Below are 19,598 nucleotides of genomic sequence, written 5' to 3'. Positions count from 1 at the left end.
GTGTTTTAGTCATGAAGTCTTTGCCCATGCCTGTGGCCTGAATGATATTGCCTAGGTTTTCTTCTAGGGTTTTTATAGTTTTAGGTTTGCCTTTAATCCATCTTGAGTTGAATTTTTATAAGGTGTAAGGAAGAGGTCCAGTTTCTGTTTTCTGCATGTGGCTAGCCAGTTTTCCCAGCACTATTTATTAAACAGGGAATCCTTTCCCCATTGCTTGTTTTTGTCTGGTTTGTTGAAGATCAGATGGATGTAGATGTGTGGTGTCATTTCTGAGGCCTCTGTTCTGTTCCATTGGTCTATATATCTGTTTTGTTACCAGTACCATGCTGTTTTGGTTACTCTAGCCTTGTAGTATAGTTTGAAGTCAGGTAACATGATGCCTCCAGCTTTATTCTTTTTGCTTAGGATTGTCTTGGCTATACGAGCTCTTTTTTGGTTCCATATGAAATTTAAATTAGTTTTTTCTAGTTCTGCGAATAAAGTCGATGGTAGCTTGATGGGAATAGCATTGAATCTATAAATTACTTTGGACAGTTTGGCCATTTTCACGATACTGATTCTTCCTGTCCTTGAGCATGGAATGTTCTTCCATTTGTTTGTGTCCTCTTTTATTTCATTGAGCAGTGGTTTGTAATTCTCCTTCAAGAGGTCCTTCACGTCCCTTGTAAGTTGTATTCCTAGGTGTTTTATTTTCTTTGTAGCAGTTGTGAATGGGAGTTCACTCATAATTTGGCTATTATTAGTGTATAGGAATGCTTGCAATTTTTGCACATTGATTACAAAAGAGAAAGTAAACGGGGGAAGAGCCAATGACCTGATCTGCACGTGAACATAACTCATTTCTAAAACTAATTTGATTTGTAATAAAAATAGAGATGTTAATTTTGTGCATAAAAACTGTAGTACTTCGGTCACTGTGACCTTGAATAATTGGATATAATTCTTAAAAGGAAGAAAGAGGAAAGGATTTGGGTGGAAAAGTTTCTCTGTCAATGAAAATGACATCATACTTGGAAACATTTTGATATTGTGAAAGAATCAGGAAAATACTACCACCTAGTAGCCCAGGAGTGCCCAGAGCAGCCTAACTGCATAAACAGCCTTCTGCGCCGTCTAGAGCTGCCAGCAAAAATGTCTGCAGTTTTCATGAGGAAAACAGATGTGAATGGGGGCTGGTGATGGTGGATAACCACTGCCTGTGTGGTGAGGGGTCCAAAAGAGGGAAGTTTCTAATCAAAAGATATGTTTCTAAAAGATATTAGTTATCTAGGAAACAAATTGAGATAAAAAGCAGAAGGTAGGAAAGTGACAGGTTTAATTCTGGAAACTGAAAGTGCTGTCTTTTATGCTCTAACATTTTAAAACTAGTGATCATTTTAATATTCATATAGGGATACTAGTAGACTGATCAATAATTCATGAAATAAATTTTACATTTTTAATAGGATTTCTGAGGTGGTGGAAATACCATTCTTCATATATAATGGAGATTTTAGATAAGGCCAAATATTTGGGAAATTTTTTCTGTCTTTAAAAAAAATCTTTTTCTCAGGATATTTTAAACAAAACTATGCTTTCCACCCTTGCATATTCTTCATCTTTTTTAAAAAATAGTGCTAAACAGGAATACATTTCCACATAGATATTTTTCCTTCAACACCATGATATTTTTAGAACACAAATGATTAATGTTTGCCTTTGTCATTTGACAACAGTAAAATATTTATTTCTGTTTTTATTATCAAGACACATTAAAATGACCACATCGACTCTTGAAATGTCATTAATATCATGACTACATATTTCCTGCCTTGTAATTTGTTTCCTGAATTATCCTGTAGTCCAGAAGAAATGTAAATGGCTTACTTGTCCATGTCTTCTAATTTTGCTGTAGAGATTAACTGTAGCTATATCTATAATATCTGTACAACACAAAGTTTTTCCTATATTAAAGTTCTTGTTTCAGCAGTATTTGTTTCAGTGTTTCAGTACGATAAGAATATTTGAACAGGATCCTAAATATTTGAGAGGAATCTGGCAAAATGGTACCCAACTACTTCATGTGTTCTCAGTTTAACATCTCCTTTAGGACCTTGAGAAGCTAGAAAACTATAGTTGACACTTTTGTCCATTTTTTTGATCCCCATGTTTAACATGGACTTCCTTTCTTTTGATTTCATTTTACCTTTCCAATAAAAAATTATTGACCATATAATCGTAATAGGGATTTTAGGTACTTCTTTTTAATAGCGTGAGGCAAAATTATAGTTTGTGGAAAGAAAATTTGAAAAACCTATTAATATAAATGCTTAAACCACTACTGAGTGTTAAAATTGAGGTGGAGTAATTTCACTTATTATTTACTCAGCAGGATTTTCCCTAACGTGTTCAAATTCTAGGGATATTAAAGATTTTGAGGATTCAGAGCAAATCTAAGTGTGTCTGCCTCCATCACTTATCCTTCTTCCCTCACACCATCCCTCCCCAAAACACACAGAAGAGCACAGATTTTTTTTTAGCAGTTAAAATGAATGCTAGTAGCTGTTTAAGGACAGATACTTCACAAAGGAGATCCTCAGAGAGATTTGAAAGAAGATGGGTAAGGAAATAATATTGTACTGTAGCTTACTTTCAATAGAATTTGGCAGGTGACTGTTATTAGGGGTTGCCCTGGATCTATTTTGATCTGCAAGCTGTCTTTTCCTGAATCAGTACCCCTGAATCACTGCGCAGAAGCTTAGCTTATAGTAGCATAGTTTCCTGGAAGAGCTTAGTGTTTTTTGGTAACAAAGCTTACTTAGTATTTATTTTGTGTGGCGTTGTGTTAGTTAGAGGTCACATTGCTACTGCCCCATTTGCTGTAGGTGTCTGTGCTCAGCTTTAAACAGGTTTATATTATTACGAAATTACTATTCATTTGACTCTTATTTGTATTTGTATTTTTCCTAATAAGTCTCACTAGCCTAGTTAAAACACCATTTCATTGTTTGCTTTTTCTTTTTGATCATCCTTTCCAGTGTTATATCTAATATAATATGAAATAAAATGACCTTTATGATTTAGAAGACTTTTTTGGCATTTCTAGACATACTTTTTCCTGCTTTACAATTCATATTCTGGAGAAAACTATTCAGTGTGCACTACAGATGATATATTAGTAGAATTACTAAAGGAATATGCCTGCTGCAGAAAACATGCTTTTAAATTAGATGATTATGGAATGAAACCACATTGATGAAAGGCCTGCTTTCGTTAAAAACCTTTTCCTTCATTTACAAGATTCTCCTGAATTATTTTGGAAACTATGTACCCAATTCATGGACACAGGATAATGGCTGCACTCTTTGTGAATTTGATACGATCGACTTGTCTGCAGTAGATGTAAGTGGAATTGATTATGTGTGAAATGTAGTAATAGAAAGCACCTTGTCATGAAATACTGTGATTTATAGGAAAAAAGGCAAATTATTTTATAGTTTTGATTTTATGATAGATAACAGGTGCATAGTTTTAAAACATGGTGATTCAGCCAATTGATAGATTTGTGTTTCGGAACTGTTTTTGAAAGAAAAACCAGCTAATAATTGAACCCAATGAAAGAGTCCTATGGTTAATATTTAATAGCTTACTACGATTGGGTGCTCTTATGTTTAGTCTGTTAGCTTAGGCAGAGCATTGAGAAAAAAATTATTACAAGGCTTCAGTATTTTTATTGACTAATTTTATCTGTGCTGGATTTTTAAAATTGATATGTAAAAATTAATATTACCTGATTATATAACACACTAGTGTTCTAACTACTTTATGTATACTAACTCATTTAAACTTCACAAAACTCCTAAAGTAAGTAGTACAATTGACTCAGTTTTGCAGATGAGAAAACTGAGGTGCATAAATGTAAGTAACATGTTGAAGAGCACACAGTTTTAAGTGTTGGAGTTGGGATTTGAATATAGGGTAGGGAGTCTGGCTCCAGACTGTATGTTCTTGATACTGTGCATTTTTACCTGTGTGATGTGTATATTCTAGGCATGGTGTTACTTGTATGTATTTCATAGATAGTTATAGTTATATTTTATCATTCATGTTTTGAGAGTGAACAAAGAGTTGAAAATATTTATTATTAATCTATAAAACATTTTTATGTATCTTTGTTCTAACATCAGCCAGAGCTGATATCCTACAGTAACATTTTTCTTCCAAAAAATTGCTCTCATAACTTGCAAGATTATATGTACGAAGCGTTGATTATAGGGAGTTATTTTGTCATTAAGACTGATTTTTTTCCTTCATTCACCATAGTTTCATTGAGTACCTATAGCAGCCAGAAATGTAGACGCTATATAGGCAAAAATAAAGCTCTTAGGAATATAGTACTACTAACTCCGGAACCCATCCAAATGCAAAATACTTTTACTGTAATATGTTCAGGCTCCTGAATTAAATAGTTTCTATTCTTACCATTGTCTGAAAGGAGTATAAAGAGTAACTCGTGTACATGTAGGAGCTTATGAATAGAACCCTGTTTTACTGAAAGTAAAGTTTTTGACCAGTCTCTCAAATAGCAAACTGTTTCCTATCTGGAAAGAATACCAGAATATTTCTGAATGAAGCTGCATCATGAAGATATTTAAAAATTTATCCTGATCTTTTTTGCTGAAAGCAGTATTGTCTTCTGGAGGGCGAGTTAATACTTTTTATCTGTTTTGTTTCTTTTTATATAAACTTTCTGGTGCAAAGATAGAAAAATATTTATATTAACATTTTTCTTTTTGCATATTAGGAGTATGTGATTTAATACTTAAGCTATTTTGTCTTACAGCTTGTTAAAATGTGCTAGAAAGGAAAACTGTTCATTCTATTATGCACAATAAAATTATGTGCTACATACAGCTATTTTTCAATAGGGATATAAAAATTAAAATTGGGTAGGTAGTTAAATCCCAAGCCTATCGTAATGTTAGATGTGGGCCATAGGCAAATTTCTTTATAGGTAAAGTCATAGTGACTTTCTCAGAGTGTTGGTAGGAATGTTAAATGAAATTTTACACACATATATATAATGAATATATATAACAAATATATAAATGATATTTTATTTGTATAAATGTAATATATACGAAGTGGTCAGCCTTCAATAAATGTTAACTGTTATATTGTTGTTACTATATAAACATGAACTTAGGTTGATAATGGTGATGTAGTGGATTGAAACCCAGCACTTTACCCTCAAATATGTGTGTTCTGGGTTACTTAAATTTCTCTAAATCTCATTTTCCTCATGTGCAAATTTGGGAAAAGACCTCTAAGGCTTTTATGAAAATCAAATGAAATGCATCATCTCATTTGATAAAGGACAGTTGTGACCTACTTTTTGAAGTATTTTTCCTATTAAATTGAGAACTACTAGAGAGTAGATATTTTGTGTTCTTTGTATTTGTTTATTCATTTAATAAATATTTGGGCAAGTGAATGAATGAAGAAGTATGATAGTGTACAAGGTGTACTTTTATGCGAGCATATGTTATTATACAGATAATGGAGGAATGTGTGAGGTACTGTGTATGAAAAAATGGAAGAAGGTTGCTAATTCAGCACTTAACATATAAGGTATTTAAAAAATTTGTAGTTCTTTTGTTCAGACTTTAAAACATGGCTTTGGTAAGACATTATAAGCAAATCTTCCATAGATTTCTGGTCATGACACTGTTACGTGGGCATTTACTTGTGTTTCTGTCTTCCCCATCTACTTGTAAGTCTTTCAAGCCAGGAACTTTCATTCCTTTTGCTAAATATTGCCCATCATGTGGATTGGAATGTATAATGGCTATTTCAGAATTGTTTGTGCAATTAATGAAGGATAAACTCCACACCAAAACATATCTAAAGAGAACTTAAGAAAATATATTAAAACATATACATTAAGATAAGATAATATTAGTGAAAGAAGATAGCTCTCCTTATACATAATATAATAATGAAAGGAAATAAAAGGATAAAGTCTCAGATCTCCCACGAATGCTTTTTTTGTGCTCTAAATTAAGCCCTGAACTTTAAGCCATGGAAACAAAAAGAGAAAGACAATTAGTATTTTGTTTCTTAGATGAAGCTTTCAAAATAGCTTTCAGATGTGAAGAAGTTTCGGTAAGGGCTATTTTAAAGGAAGCATTGACTAGTAGTGTAAGCAGTACCATGAATTACATTCATGTAATAAATATGATAATTTCATCTTTAAACCTAACTCATAACCAAGATGGGATTCAGAAATATGATAATTTCATTTTTAAACCTAACTCATAACCAAGATGGGATTTAGTAAAATCACTTTGATGAGAGGGCCACAAAAATTTGTATCAAGTGTTAGACAACTGCCATGGGGCAATTCAAATTTAGCAGATTATGTTGAATTGGTATTCTAGTATTTTTTGTGTCATAGTGATTAAGATTTGAATAAAATTTAAAATAAAACCATACTAATGATAATTTTTTATGTTTGGTGTAAAACAAAGGTCCATCCAAACGTAACAATAGGTGTTTTTATTGAGCAACCAACACCTTTTCTACCTCGTTTTCTGGACATATTGTTGACACTGGATTACCCAAAAGAAGCACTTAAACTTTTTATTCATAACAAAGTAAGTATTTGAGAAATGAATATTTTATGTCAAAACTATTTCTGGTCTCTTTTGGAACTATTTGTTATTTATGTCTAATAAAATTCATTGGGTTAAGTTCAGTGGAGGATTTTTGGAGTAATTACAGCCCTGCCTTTTTAGGACCTAAGGATTTTAGAGTCTAGAGACTAGCACCACAATATTGATAGGAGCCACATGAAACTGCCAGTTTCTGTAGATCAACAATGACTGAATATTAGCCATCATCATATAGCTTAATATACAGTGAAGGAGATTCAAAGGGCCTTAAATCCCTTTGCCTTTGGGTTAGTTATGATACTTTCTTCTATAGAATTGGTCATTAAATTGTTTGCAATTTAAGACAATAACATATCATCAAAACTTGAAACAATTTCCAGATAGAGTACTGTTTTGATGAATCACACAAGTGCATGCCATTCCCCAAAGGATTTTGATACTGTCATTTTCTTCAAAAATATTCAGAGCCTCCTACATACCTCCCACATATTTCTAAACTTGAAGATATTTTTCCTCAATATTTTTTCAGTTATTTTTCATCTACTAAAACAGTTGGTGTTTAACATTGTCTAGAAAAACTCAATGGCTGTGAAGTGTGTGATTTTCTCTCTTCTGTCCTAATACTGTTTGTTTACCATTGTTCCTTTTTCCTAATGTAAATGTCAGCTGACCATTCACATTGTCCAGGGAATATTTTAACTGCAGGAAACTAGCTTAAGTGGATTTAAAATGGTGAAAAATTGAGCATTTGCGTTGTAAAATATGTTGTAATGTATATACTTTCACTAAAGTATTTTGGTTTTATGTATTATCTTTTATTTGTATTTTCCCTGCTTTCATAGGGCCTTAAAATCCTTGATGGTGGAAGTTTTTGTCTTATCTTCAGTTATTTAGTATTAACTCTATGTTGCTTTTATGTGATAAGTTATTTTAAAAATGTGCAAACAGCAACAGCTTTTCAGAAAACTGAGAGACTTGACAGAAATCTCTGAAATACTCTAATGACGGAGACAGATAATCTTATGTGAATTTTAGCACAGTTGAATCACACTAAAATTGGTAACTTTTATGTTGATGGTTTTCCCATTAATCTGTCCATAGAATTTTGTTAAATTTTTCCTTTTTTTGGTAAATAAAAAATTTTATTGTATATGACCATTTATTTTGCTCTCTGGTTTCAAAGAGTATTTTGTAAAATGTGATTATTTAAATTTATAACTCAGATTGATGACTATTATGCTTGGAAGACATAGTTTTGTAGATATTTTACAACATATATCTAAGATTTCTAGGCTACAGGCCATATTTTTCTTCTCCAATTGGAAACATTTTATATTACTCAGGATTTAAGTATTTATGCAAACACCTATTAAAGATTTAAGTATTTATGCAAAGACTTGTCTAGCAGTAGATGTTGACAGAATTTTGAAGCATCTTTAAGAATATTGATATATATGTATTTAAGATTATTCATGTGACATTTAAGTGATATCTAAATATAACATGTTTAATGTGGTTATTATTTTATATGTAATTGAATATCTGAATTGTAGAATTCACGACTTTGAATGTGAAGCACTCTCTACATATGAATACTTCAGTCATCTTATTGTCTTATTCTCTAATTTTTGATTTTTAAAATATGTTACAGGAAGTTTATCATGAAAAGGACATCAAGGTATTTTTTGATAAAGCTAAGCATGAAATCAAAACTATAAAAATAGTAGGACCAGAAGAAAATCTAAGTCAAGCAGAAGCCAGAAACATGGGAATGTATGTTTTAATAAATTAAAATTAAATTATTCTAAGGAAACTTTAAGAAAAAATAAACTTTTAAATTAAAATTGTTACGCCAAATTTGGGTGTCTCAAACTATTTGTCTGTGTATGCAGTAGCCAACTTAGACTGTGTTTATGTTTGTACGTATTTATACATAAAGGGCTGTAGAAGTTACTTATGTTTTTCTTTTAATGGCTATGAGTCAGTATGTTTAATCAAATGAATCAAAGAAGATCAAGATCTTTTAAACCGCAGATAAATGAATAGTATGACTTTCATAGCAGTGACTTAATGTTAAATGTACGCTCTGAAGGTTGTGTGTAGTAAAAGTGTGTTTTTAGACTGCGGGGGAAACAGGTGCTCTTAGTCTCCAGTTGCTCACTGATCTAGATAATACGGTAATCCCAAGAAGGGGTCTTGTAGGCCTTTTGTTTAGCCCTGTTAATACTTCATTCTACTAATAAAACTCTAGTAATAGTAAAAACAATCGTGTATTCAATGAATGTTAATTGAATATGCCAGGAAGTGTGTTAAGAGCAGCTGATAAAAAGGTGAAGACATAGTCCATTCTCATCAGGAATTAGTCTTACCTACTACGAACCCTCATGCCTGTGCTGCGGAAGCTGAGGTCCTAGAGGGTTGGATTCTGACTAGGTTGGGGGTGTAGGGATAGACAGAAAAGAAGCCTCTGAAAAACCAAACTGATGTTATTACTAATGATTCCATAATTTATTCTTTGGAGAATCCTCTGGGTCCACATTCAGAACATATTTTCTTTTAATTTTTTTTCATGATTGTACCAAGTGTTCTGTCTGGTATTTTGTTTGACGGTTGCTTGAAACAAATGTGGTGTGGAGACACACACTGACAACAGCAAAAAGTGCTGACTGGGACTGACAGTGAGGGAGGGGAGTTCAGAGGTAGGAAGTTGATAACCCAGATGTCCTCTGGTATCTTCAGTTGTTCATTCCTTGATATTCCTGATGATAATGTTACAAACTGTACCAGGGAAAGCAAACATAGTCACTGCCCCTGGTGAGAAGGCAAGGGAATAACTATCTTAGAAAACTTGATGCAAATCAAGTTCTTAAAATATTAATACCTGAAAAATCATATACTTATATCTCCAACATTCTTTTAAAACTGAGTTGTGGGATATACAAGTTGCATTTGTGTGCATGTGTATGTATGTGTGCAAAAACATTTTGATTTGTGGATGTTTTATGCCTTACAATATTTAGTGGCTTGAAAATACATTTTAACCCTGGCCTAAAATTTTAGAGGTGATCTCCTTATGAATATCTGTGTTAAATTGAACGTTTTGAAATTTAAGACAATATATATATCCTTTCAGCTATTGTCTATTTTGATCAGAAAAGTATGCTAGAGAACCATATTTTGCGCATAAGAATATTTATGTTAACATTTTTCAGTCAGCAGATATTTGTTTTCTCTCATGCCCATTTCATTTTCTTTTTCAATGTTAGGGACTTTTGCCGTCAGGATGAAAAGTGTGATTATTACTTTAGTGTGGATGCAGATGTTGTTTTGACAAATCCAAGGACTTTAAAAATTTTGATTGAACAAAACAGGTACTGTCTAAAATTCAATATCAATTTATGGTTAAAATGATCATTTTTCATATTGATGTGAACATAGTGTAGTTATTGCGTGTTTAGTAAATTGAGGGAACTTAGTTATATTCTACAGCTTATAAACTTTCAAGTTAATTACTTTTCATTTTAAGAGTCATAGAAAACAACCTGAATACATCTAGAAGTATTTAATATTAGTTATAATCACAAATACAATTACTTGGCCCATTTTTCTGTTTAAAGCTAGGTGAAATTGTTATATATCTGATATTAAAATTTAGAGTTGTTTTATTCTCTATAGATATTTTTAAAGTAGAATTTCACAAAACTTCTGACCAAAATAGTTACTGCATACGGAGTTGTAGTCCTTAGTATCAGAAAGAAATTTCAGAGGTACAAATCATCCCACAGTCATATTTGTAGCTTTATTTACCATTAAACTAATTAACACTTAACAGTGCCTGTTTGCTCATTTAATTCAATTGAAATGGGAAAAAGACACCACGTATATCAGTTTATAATGATATTAGTGTTTGTCAATACTACTGCTAATACTACTAATACCATTTTTACTACTCTTGCTAAGAACTCACCATTAACAAGTGCTTATTAAGTGCCAGGTGTTGTAAGTACATGCACTAACACAATTATTTCTCATGATAAGTAGAGTGTTTAGCAGATGAAATGTTAGAATGACTGTTTTTATTTTGTTAAATAAGATACATGGGAAATCTAGTATGCTTTATTAACCCACCCTATATATAATATCTATATCTGTATCTATATAGATATATCACTAGAATTTGTAAATTTGAGAATTTAGTTTTTACTTCAAAAAATCTAAGACCTCTCTGTAGCAATCTGTATATGCAACACAACTGTATAGCTGTGTTATAGATACTCAATATCTAAGTTAACTATCTATACATTGTAGGTAATTTTCCAAAGCATATGAATGAAGTTTTGATCATTTGGCAAGGAAAAGCAGTTGTGATACCCTAGAGATATGAAATAGTGTATGATTTGTAACTCTTGAAACCTAGTTTAATTCAGTACTATTTTCTTGAATTTGCATTGCTTTCTATTAATTTGATTGAAATGCCATAGTGTGTAATGCACATATGCTTTTTAATAATATTTAGATGTTATTATTATATGGCCCAATGTGTGTTTATTTTATTTCACTTTTGTGCATGTAATAGAAAGGGCCTGGCTGGTCTTCACAAGATAGAGGTATTTAATAATATTTAGATATTTTCATTTTATGACTATAATTTAGATACTAATTATTCTCTTGGTGAACTATTTAATGAATTTACACCATGTATTTGGCATATATCCCCCTTAATATTAAACATTTTAAACCTTCTAAAAGAAAAAAAAAGTTCCCTCATAAGGAACTTACCTGCCATCTGGGTCCTTGCCCCTGAAAGAGTAAAACTCAGGCCATGTCTCCATGGAATTCTGTTAGTCAAAGGTTTAGGTTTATGCAGTACCTATAGTTCTTGCTTATGTATCTAGACATGTGGTTTCTATAAGCTATTCACATATGCCAGGAATGTTGCAAGATTTAGTAGATTCGACTGAAGGGTAGAGAAAGAGATGTGACACATCTTGGGCATGTGGCTTTCTAGCTTCTCATCAGCTCTCTTTTTTCCTCTCCTCTTCCTATCTCTATTTGCTCCCTTGCTCTAAATTTTACTCCTTAAATTGTATAATAATATGAATTGTTCCTCGGCTGCCATCCTTACTTTTCATTCACAAAAACATCGAGATATATAGCAGATGGATTTTGGTTTCCCAAATTTGTTGGTTTAAACCTTTTCAGGAGGCAGCTGGGGTTATAAATTACAAGTTCTTTTTAAATTAAATATTTGATAGTTATTCATATTGAATTATTTCCCAAATTAATGTATGTAGATTCTAATTCATGTTATTATTTCCAATATTGTAGGTATTCAAAACAAAACAACGTATGTGTTTCTGATTAATAATTTAGTAGGAATTTGGAAGAATAAACCAAAATTTATTATTTTGCATGATGTGTGTTTATTTTTATTTATTTTTTGAGACGGAGTCTAGCTCTGTCGCCCTGGCTGGAGTTCACTGGCACGATCTTGGCTCACTGCAACCTGCACTTCCCCAGTTCAAGCGATTCTCCTATGTCAGCCTCCTGAGTAGCTGGGATTATAGGTGTGCGCCACCATGCCTGGCTAACTTTTTTTTGGTATTTTTAGTAGAGATGGGATTCCACCATGTTGGTCAGGATGGTCTCAACCTCCTGACCCTGTGATCCGCCCACCTTGGCTTCCCAAAGTGCTGGGATTACAGGCATAAGCCACCATGCCTGGCCCGATGTGTGTTTATTTTATTTCACTTTTGTGCATGTAATAGAAAGGGCCCAGCTGGTCTTCACAAGATAGAGGTATTGTGAAATAGGGTTGTTGTTTTTTTCTTATAAAGAATAGTTGTTCCATAAATTTGCTTTCTAAAATAAAGTTTAGTGTTGCCAGGACTAGCTTACTGTGATCACAAGTCATTTTTTAAAGTCTTGGAAAACTGGAAACATACTTAAGTAATTTGAGACTTAATTACAGGAAAATTTTGCCTATTTACAAACGTCTCAGTTCATTTTCATTCATTTTTTTAAAATTCAACAAATATTAATTGAGTATCTTAAATGCATTGGGGCTGTTGTGTGCCAAGTGACAATAAAAACATTTGTGTTCATTTAGTATAGGTTCCAAAATACTTTAATTAAACTTAAATATAATTAAATAACTAAAGTAGTTTCCCTCTGCTGGATGTAAGCAAGGCATTTTTAAAAGTCATTTTTATGTATTCATTAGCATTTTCAATTACTTTTTCCTTCTTTGTTATTCTTTTTAAGAAATATGGTTGAAAATTAGCAATATACTGATTTAAGCAAAGATGTTGGGAAAGAAGATCCTTATTTTATTTTTATTAACTGCAGGTTTGTTAAATGAGCTTTGTTGTGTTACATGTCATGCTAAGCCCAAAATACATAATTCTGTGGTAATTTAAAAATAAATAATTATATGGGTTTCTCTCTCTCTCTTTCTCTCTCTCTCTCTGTCTTCAGAAAGATCATTGCTCCTCTTGTAACTCGTCATGGAAAGCTGTGGTCCAATTTCTGGGGAGCATTGAGTCCTGATGGATACTATGCACGATCTGAAGATTATGTGGATATTGTTCAAGGGAATAGAGTGTAAGTTACTTGATTTAATATTTTAATGTGAAATATCATAATCTAAAGATGTAGTCTTATTAGTATTACTTGAAATTTTTTTTTATTTGTCTCTTTTCTTTATAGTTAATGGGAATTTGAGAACCCAAGACCACTTGGAATCCTGAAATACCAGTATAAAACTAATATTTAAAAAAAATGTTTTAAAGTCCCAAATCTTCAAAGGAACAAGCTCATTGCTGTGGGGAATACTAAGAGATAATATATGGTTACCATACTCACAGTATGGTTGATAGAAGAGTAATACTCTTTATTTAAAAGTTTGGAAAGGGAATTTAGTTTACTGACTTTTTAATGGTTATAATTAAGGGTTGTTTTGATAGGTTTTAAAATTTATAATTAAGCCAACAATAACACTAACAGCCAGAACATTCCGGTATTCCTGATTGCATGATTTTTTTGTGTGTGAAATAGCTATTATTCTGCTTTAAATATAAGTTTTTTCACAAATATTAGATTTTTACTTCTAGAGATTGAAAAGAATATATTTGCTGAAAAGTGTGTGCATGATTTATATTTATTTCAGAGACAATGGTTACTAAAAATAATCACAATTGAAATAGTTTTGCTAAGGTAATACTGGGGAAGAATGTCATTCTTCTTTTCATACATATGATGGACCAGAGTGACTAAGACATTACATGCTTTGCCTTAGTTCTCAAACATGTCAGCCTGATTACAAAGGGGCAGTACACTCTCAGGACTAAAAGGATGTGCCCTTAAATTTAGAATAAAAAAAAGGCACATGTTTCTGTTCAAACAGTTGAGTGGTAAAAAGATGTGTTGCTTGTTGAAATAGTAATTGGTGTGGAAAGCTTCAATCTGAATGATGTAAATACAATAAAGGTTTTTGTTAGCTGCAATTAAAATGCATGGTAGAGGAGAAAATGCTATTAAGATTGTGTTCTGTTGTTTCTATGCAGTTGTATTGACTCTGGGTGAGTTGTATAGACAGTATACCTGATTGTATCTTTGGGCACATCAGAAATGAGGATTTGCGAAAGAAGAATGGAAAATTAGTTTCAAATTGCTTTAGGCATTGGTAGTTTTCTGTCCAGCCTCCTGTCATTTTGTCTAAAGTATAAGGAAAAAAATATGGCAGAGGCTTTTGAACTGGAATACACTTCATGTCCAAAAGCTACACGAAGGAGCAACTTTGTGTGTGTGTGTGTGTGTATGTGTGTGTGTGTAAGGTGAAGCACTGAATAATTCCCCAGAGATTGATTTCTGAATTTAGCTGATACGTTCTATACAGTAATTCCACCTTATCTATGGTTTTGCTTTCCGTGGTTTCAAATCAACTGTGGATTGAAAATAGGAAGATATGTTGAGATAGAGAAATTGTAAACATTCATGTAACTTTTATTACAGCATATTGTTATAGTTCTATTGTCTTACTGTACTTTATTTATAAATTAAACTTTATTATAAGTCTGTATATGTAGGAAAAAACATAGTAGTATATTTGTAGGGTTTGATACTCTGTGCTTTCCAGTATCCAGTGGGGTCATGGAATGTATCATCCTCACGTAAGGCGGGGACTGCTGTAACTCCTTAAGGCATTTTTCTTTGAGGCTGTTCTAGTAAGATACAATGTCATATTTCTTTTAGTATCTAACTACATTTCTTGGTCAAGATCTTGCCTTCCTGTTCTCTAAAAGCAAGGCACACAGTCTTAGAGGCAAAACTTGTTTTGCAGTTTTTATGAAATGAGTCATTTTCAGAGTGAGAATATAGATGTGGGAAAGGATGAATTACAAAAGAACCTTCCAACATTTGTGTGCTACCAGCTGTATTTCTTCATGTTTTCCTTTTTCTATAAAATATTTAAGATGGCTTAATGAATGGTAAGAGAATGTAGTTTTGGAGAATTTTAGGCTATATTCAGTGGTATTCTGGTCAATGTGTAACAACTGGCTTTCGGAGGTGGAGGATTCCCTGATTTAAAGAGCTTGCCCATTTGTTTGGAGTAAATACTTCTACCATGACGTACTTGTCAGTAAAAGTTAACTTTGGGGATCCAGTATGAGCTGTGTCTAGTGTACCACTGGTTGTATGTTATGATTCATGCTATCAAATTCTTTAATTTTAAATAGAAACATCTTCTATATAACAGATTATAGTAGTCTAATTGTAACAACTGATTGACATATGATAGCTATAATAAAAACGCCAAGCAAACACCAACCCAAAATTGAAATGTATTCAAAGGGACAGTGGTTTATCTCCTGAATCTCATTAAATATACTATAAACAAAGTAATCACATATATAGGGCAAATATCATTGAATACATTTGTATATTGATTCAATAATGTGTGTATACAAAATCTAAACACAAAGCATTTATTTTAAAAAGGTAAAAATGAAACTTAAAATTGTTTCTATTTGTGGTATTTAAGAATGTCTTCTCTTTACTTTCAGAGGAGTATGGAATGTACCATACATGGCTAATGTGTACTTAATTAAAGGAAAAACACTCCGATTAGAGATGAATGAAAGGAATTATTTTGTTCGTGATAAACTGGATCCTGATATGGCTCTTTGCCGAAATGCTAGAGAAATGGTAAGATGTGCAATGATGGCTTGCTTGAATGTTCTTATAAGATGGCTTGCTTTACCAGTTGGTGTGTCACTGTGTTTTGATGCCCTTTGTCTTGCTAATTTGTAAGTACTAGCCAATTTTTTTGGTTCTGTATTAAAAATGTGGGAGCAATTTTGGAGATAATTTAACATTTGCTTGTAGAAATGGCATGAAAAATGTTAGTTTTTGTGCTCAGGCTAATTCATAGGCAACAGAGTTGGATTTCAAAAATAAAGATGTGTTTGTTACAAATCGGCTTTGCTCTTTTAAGAATGCATCTTTATTTTAATTTGAAATTCTATAGTGAACACTTGACCTAATTAAAATTAATTACATAAGCTTTGATGAAACAATATTTCCAGATTTAAGGATGTTTTTGTTCTAAAATTAATGTCTACATTTTCTCTAACCAGGTGAAATTTTAAAATTATTATTAACTTCACATTCTTAAAAAGCAGAATTATTACCACCAAACTAGTAGAAAAGTTGAGATACGTAGTGTATTTACTCTAAATAAAATACTAATGATACCTTACTGCACTACAAATAAACTTAAAATGACTAGAAAATTCAAAATGTATAAGTATGGTTTAGAATAAATATATTGATATGTTTTTGGTTTTGGAAATGATAGGGCTATTTTATTTCTGATTTCCAAATTTATATATGCAATTGTGATTTGATGAAAAATCAGAAAAGTTGGCAAGTATTTTTTTCTTAGTTTAACAAAGCATGTGTTGTTTGAATATGTTTGTTTTCTCTACAAACCTATGTGCATTATTATTGAATATCCTCAGTACTTGTGATTGTATTTTGTGCTTATGTTTGGCTAATTTGACTCAACAGCGCATCATGGAATGGCCTCTCTTACTCATTTTTTCCATTGTCTTATGTGTCTAATGAAAATTCTGCTAAGGAATGAGCTTAGACTTATGTTTGACCCCCCAACACCTCCCAAAAAGAAAAGAAAGGGCTGAAAGAGCTGGAGATGTTTCTTTGTGTGCGCTATAAGCTTTGCTTGTTCTGCATGTTGTCTATGGAGGACATTTCAGAATGTTAGCTTTTGATCAACAGCTGCTATTATTTTTATTTACCAAAGAATACCTGAGAGAGCGGGTGTACAGGTCAACTTACCCAATGCTTCTCTTCATTTTAGACTTTACAAAGGGAAAAAGACTCCCCCACTCCGGAAACATTCCAAATGCTCAGCCCCCCAAAGGTGTTATTTTTACTTATTTTATTTTTGTTTATTTAATGTTTGATCTAGTATATTGCCTAGTACTAAAGTTTCTTTAAGGACCTTATTTGCATTTAGCTTGGTAAAATGTTGATATTCATCAGTCATCTGTTTATGTGTGTGTGTGTGTTTTGTGTGACTTGGGCATGGGTCTTGTGCGATAGTCAACTCTTGACTCTTTGAGCTGATTTATATTGTATGGTTGACAGGTGAGAAAGTTAAACCTAAGTCCCTTTCATTCTTTTTTTAGGTTTTTATTTCTTTTTAAAGGGAGAGAAGGGGATAGAAGTAGGTATGAAATAGAATTTGATTACAGTAAGGTTTAGGTGCACCTCATTGAGTTATTAATCACTAACTCTTTTACCATTAAAACAGGTCCAAAAAGAAACAACATTACCTCGTGGTGTTTTCCACATTTGTCTGGTTTGGGGCAAGAATATGAGACTGGTTTTCTTTATCTGCCTTTATAATGCATAACTCATTTGCGCGTTAGCCTTTAAACATCAGAAAAAGAAAGGAATGAAACAGACTGGTGAAATATGACTGGCAGTGTATTCTTGTTTAAAAATGTGATGCTTTCTTTGAAATAGAAAGAAACCAAAAGAGGTATAATTCATTGCGCTGTGTCTCAAAAATATTTCTGCTTTCAAACAGGAATTTTTTTCCCTGATGTCTGCATCTAGGATCAATGAGAAAGGGACAAAAACAGTTCATTCTTTTTTTCAGTTGAGTGTCAGTGCTCTCTGCTAGTTTTGTGTGGTGTCTGAATTCATAATCAAAATTTGAGTTTTTTGTTTTAAACCAGACACATTTTATATGAATACTAAAAATGCATGTTAATAAATGAAATACAAAAATTGAAATTAATATCTTCTATATATTTTTCATGTGATTAATTTACTTTGGTACCTACCTCTGAGATTAATACTGTTATTTTCTGGCATATAGGGTGTGTTTATGTACATTTCTAATAGACATGAATTTGGAAGGCTATTATCCACTGCTAATTACAATACTTCTCATTATAACAATGACCTCTGGCAGATTTTTGAAAATCCTGTGGTATGTATTTCATACTCAACTTTATTATTTTTCTGTAACTCTAAGTGGTTATAAATCAGTAGTCTAATAATATGAAATGTGGTTAAAGGCTTTAAAAAAATGACATAATGTGAAATGCATGTCAAAACCACAATGAGATACTGTCTCACACCAGTCAGAGTGCCTATTATTAAAAAGTCAAAAACAAATATGGATGAGGCTACACAGAGAAAAGGGAATGCTTATACATTGTTGGTCATGATATAAATTAGCAATTTGGAAAGCAGTTTGAAGATTTCTCAAAACAGAGCTACCATTTGACCCAGCAATTCCATTACTTGGTATATAGCCAAAAGAAAATAAGTCATTTGACCAAAAAGACACATGCATCTGTATCTGTTCATTGCAGCACTATTCACAGTAGCAAAGACATGGACTCAAACTAGGTGTTCGTTAATGGTGGATTGGGTAAATAAAATGTGGTACATACACGCCATAGAATACTATACAGCCATAAAAAAGAACAATATTATGTCATTTTCAGCAACATGGATAGAGCTGGAGGCCCTAAGTGAATTAATGGAACAGAAAACCAGATGCTGCATGTTCTCACTTATGAGTGGGAGCCAAACATTGGGTACTTATGAACATAAATATAGGGACAATAGATGATGGGGATCACTAGAGGAGTGAGGGAGGAGGGAGGGGGACAAGGGTTGAAAAATCAACTAATGGGTACTATGCGTCACTACCTTGGTGATGGGATCAGTCATACCCTAAACCTTAGCATCATGCAATATACACTTGTAACAAACTTGCACATATACTGCCTGAATCCAAAAGCTGAAATTATTTTTAAAAAGTAAATAAAAAGAAAAAAATTAAAACGACATAATTAATTGTATTTCATGATCTATACAGTAGATCTAAAGTTGACCAATAACTTTTTTTTTTATTAGGACAGTTATTAGGTTTGAGGAAGGGAGTTATCAATTTGTTGTCTTCCAATATTCTAATATTTTTGTTTTGTGGATAATTTTAGAAACATGTCTACAAATAGCTCACATATTATAATAGTTTGATTTTTTTAGAAGAAAATTCAAGAATTTTGTTTAGGAAAATACATTTTTAAAATTATTTTTGGCAATTTTGTGAATGTACATCAAAGATAGCCAGAGAGAATTGCAGAGAACACTGATTCAGCATATGAAGAGAGTCTTAACTTGAAGAAACAATTTCCTTTTAAAATCTGTTTTCTTCTTTCTTTCTTTCTTTTTTCTTTTTTTTTTTTTTTTAACAGAGTTGAATCTACAGTAATTAGCTCCTTTTGTGTTTTACAGGGACATCTTTTTGTTAGGCAAGTGGCACACTTATTCAAGGGAAAATACTCTCTTCAACAATCAGACCTGTAACACTGCTGTAATGATTTTCCCCTTGCCAAT

The 19,598-nt window shown here is 32.3% G+C and overlaps 1 protein-coding gene across 2 annotated transcripts in view; it reads left to right on the top strand.

The window, feature by feature from the left end:
• PLOD2 (procollagen-lysine,2-oxoglutarate 5-dioxygenase 2) overlaps positions 1-19,598 on the top strand; it is a 100,050-nt gene that overhangs the window by 75,492 nt on the left and 4,960 nt on the right. Inside the window, exons 8-15 of one of the 2 annotated variants that reach the window (XM_023215371.1) lie at positions 3,280-3,381; positions 6,510-6,635; positions 8,305-8,426; positions 9,920-10,024; positions 13,131-13,256; positions 15,719-15,860; positions 17,035-17,097; positions 18,064-18,177. In XM_023215371.1, the coding sequence (XP_023071139.1) occupies positions 3,280-3,381; positions 6,510-6,635; positions 8,305-8,426; positions 9,920-10,024; positions 13,131-13,256; positions 15,719-15,860; positions 17,035-17,097; positions 18,064-18,177 (900 nt within the window). The remainder of the gene's footprint in view (positions 1-3,279; positions 3,382-6,509; positions 6,636-8,304; positions 8,427-9,919; positions 10,025-13,130; positions 13,257-15,718; positions 15,861-17,034; positions 17,098-18,063; positions 18,178-19,598) is intronic. The other variant, XM_023215372.2, reaches the window with a different exon arrangement.

This window comes from Piliocolobus tephrosceles, chromosome 2 (assembly GCF_002776525.5).
Source record: "Piliocolobus tephrosceles isolate RC106 chromosome 2, ASM277652v3, whole genome shotgun sequence".
In the NCBI taxonomy this organism is placed as follows: Eukaryota; Metazoa; Chordata; class Mammalia; order Primates; family Cercopithecidae; genus Piliocolobus; species Piliocolobus tephrosceles.
This window is presented reverse-complemented; position numbering and strand designations above follow the sequence as displayed.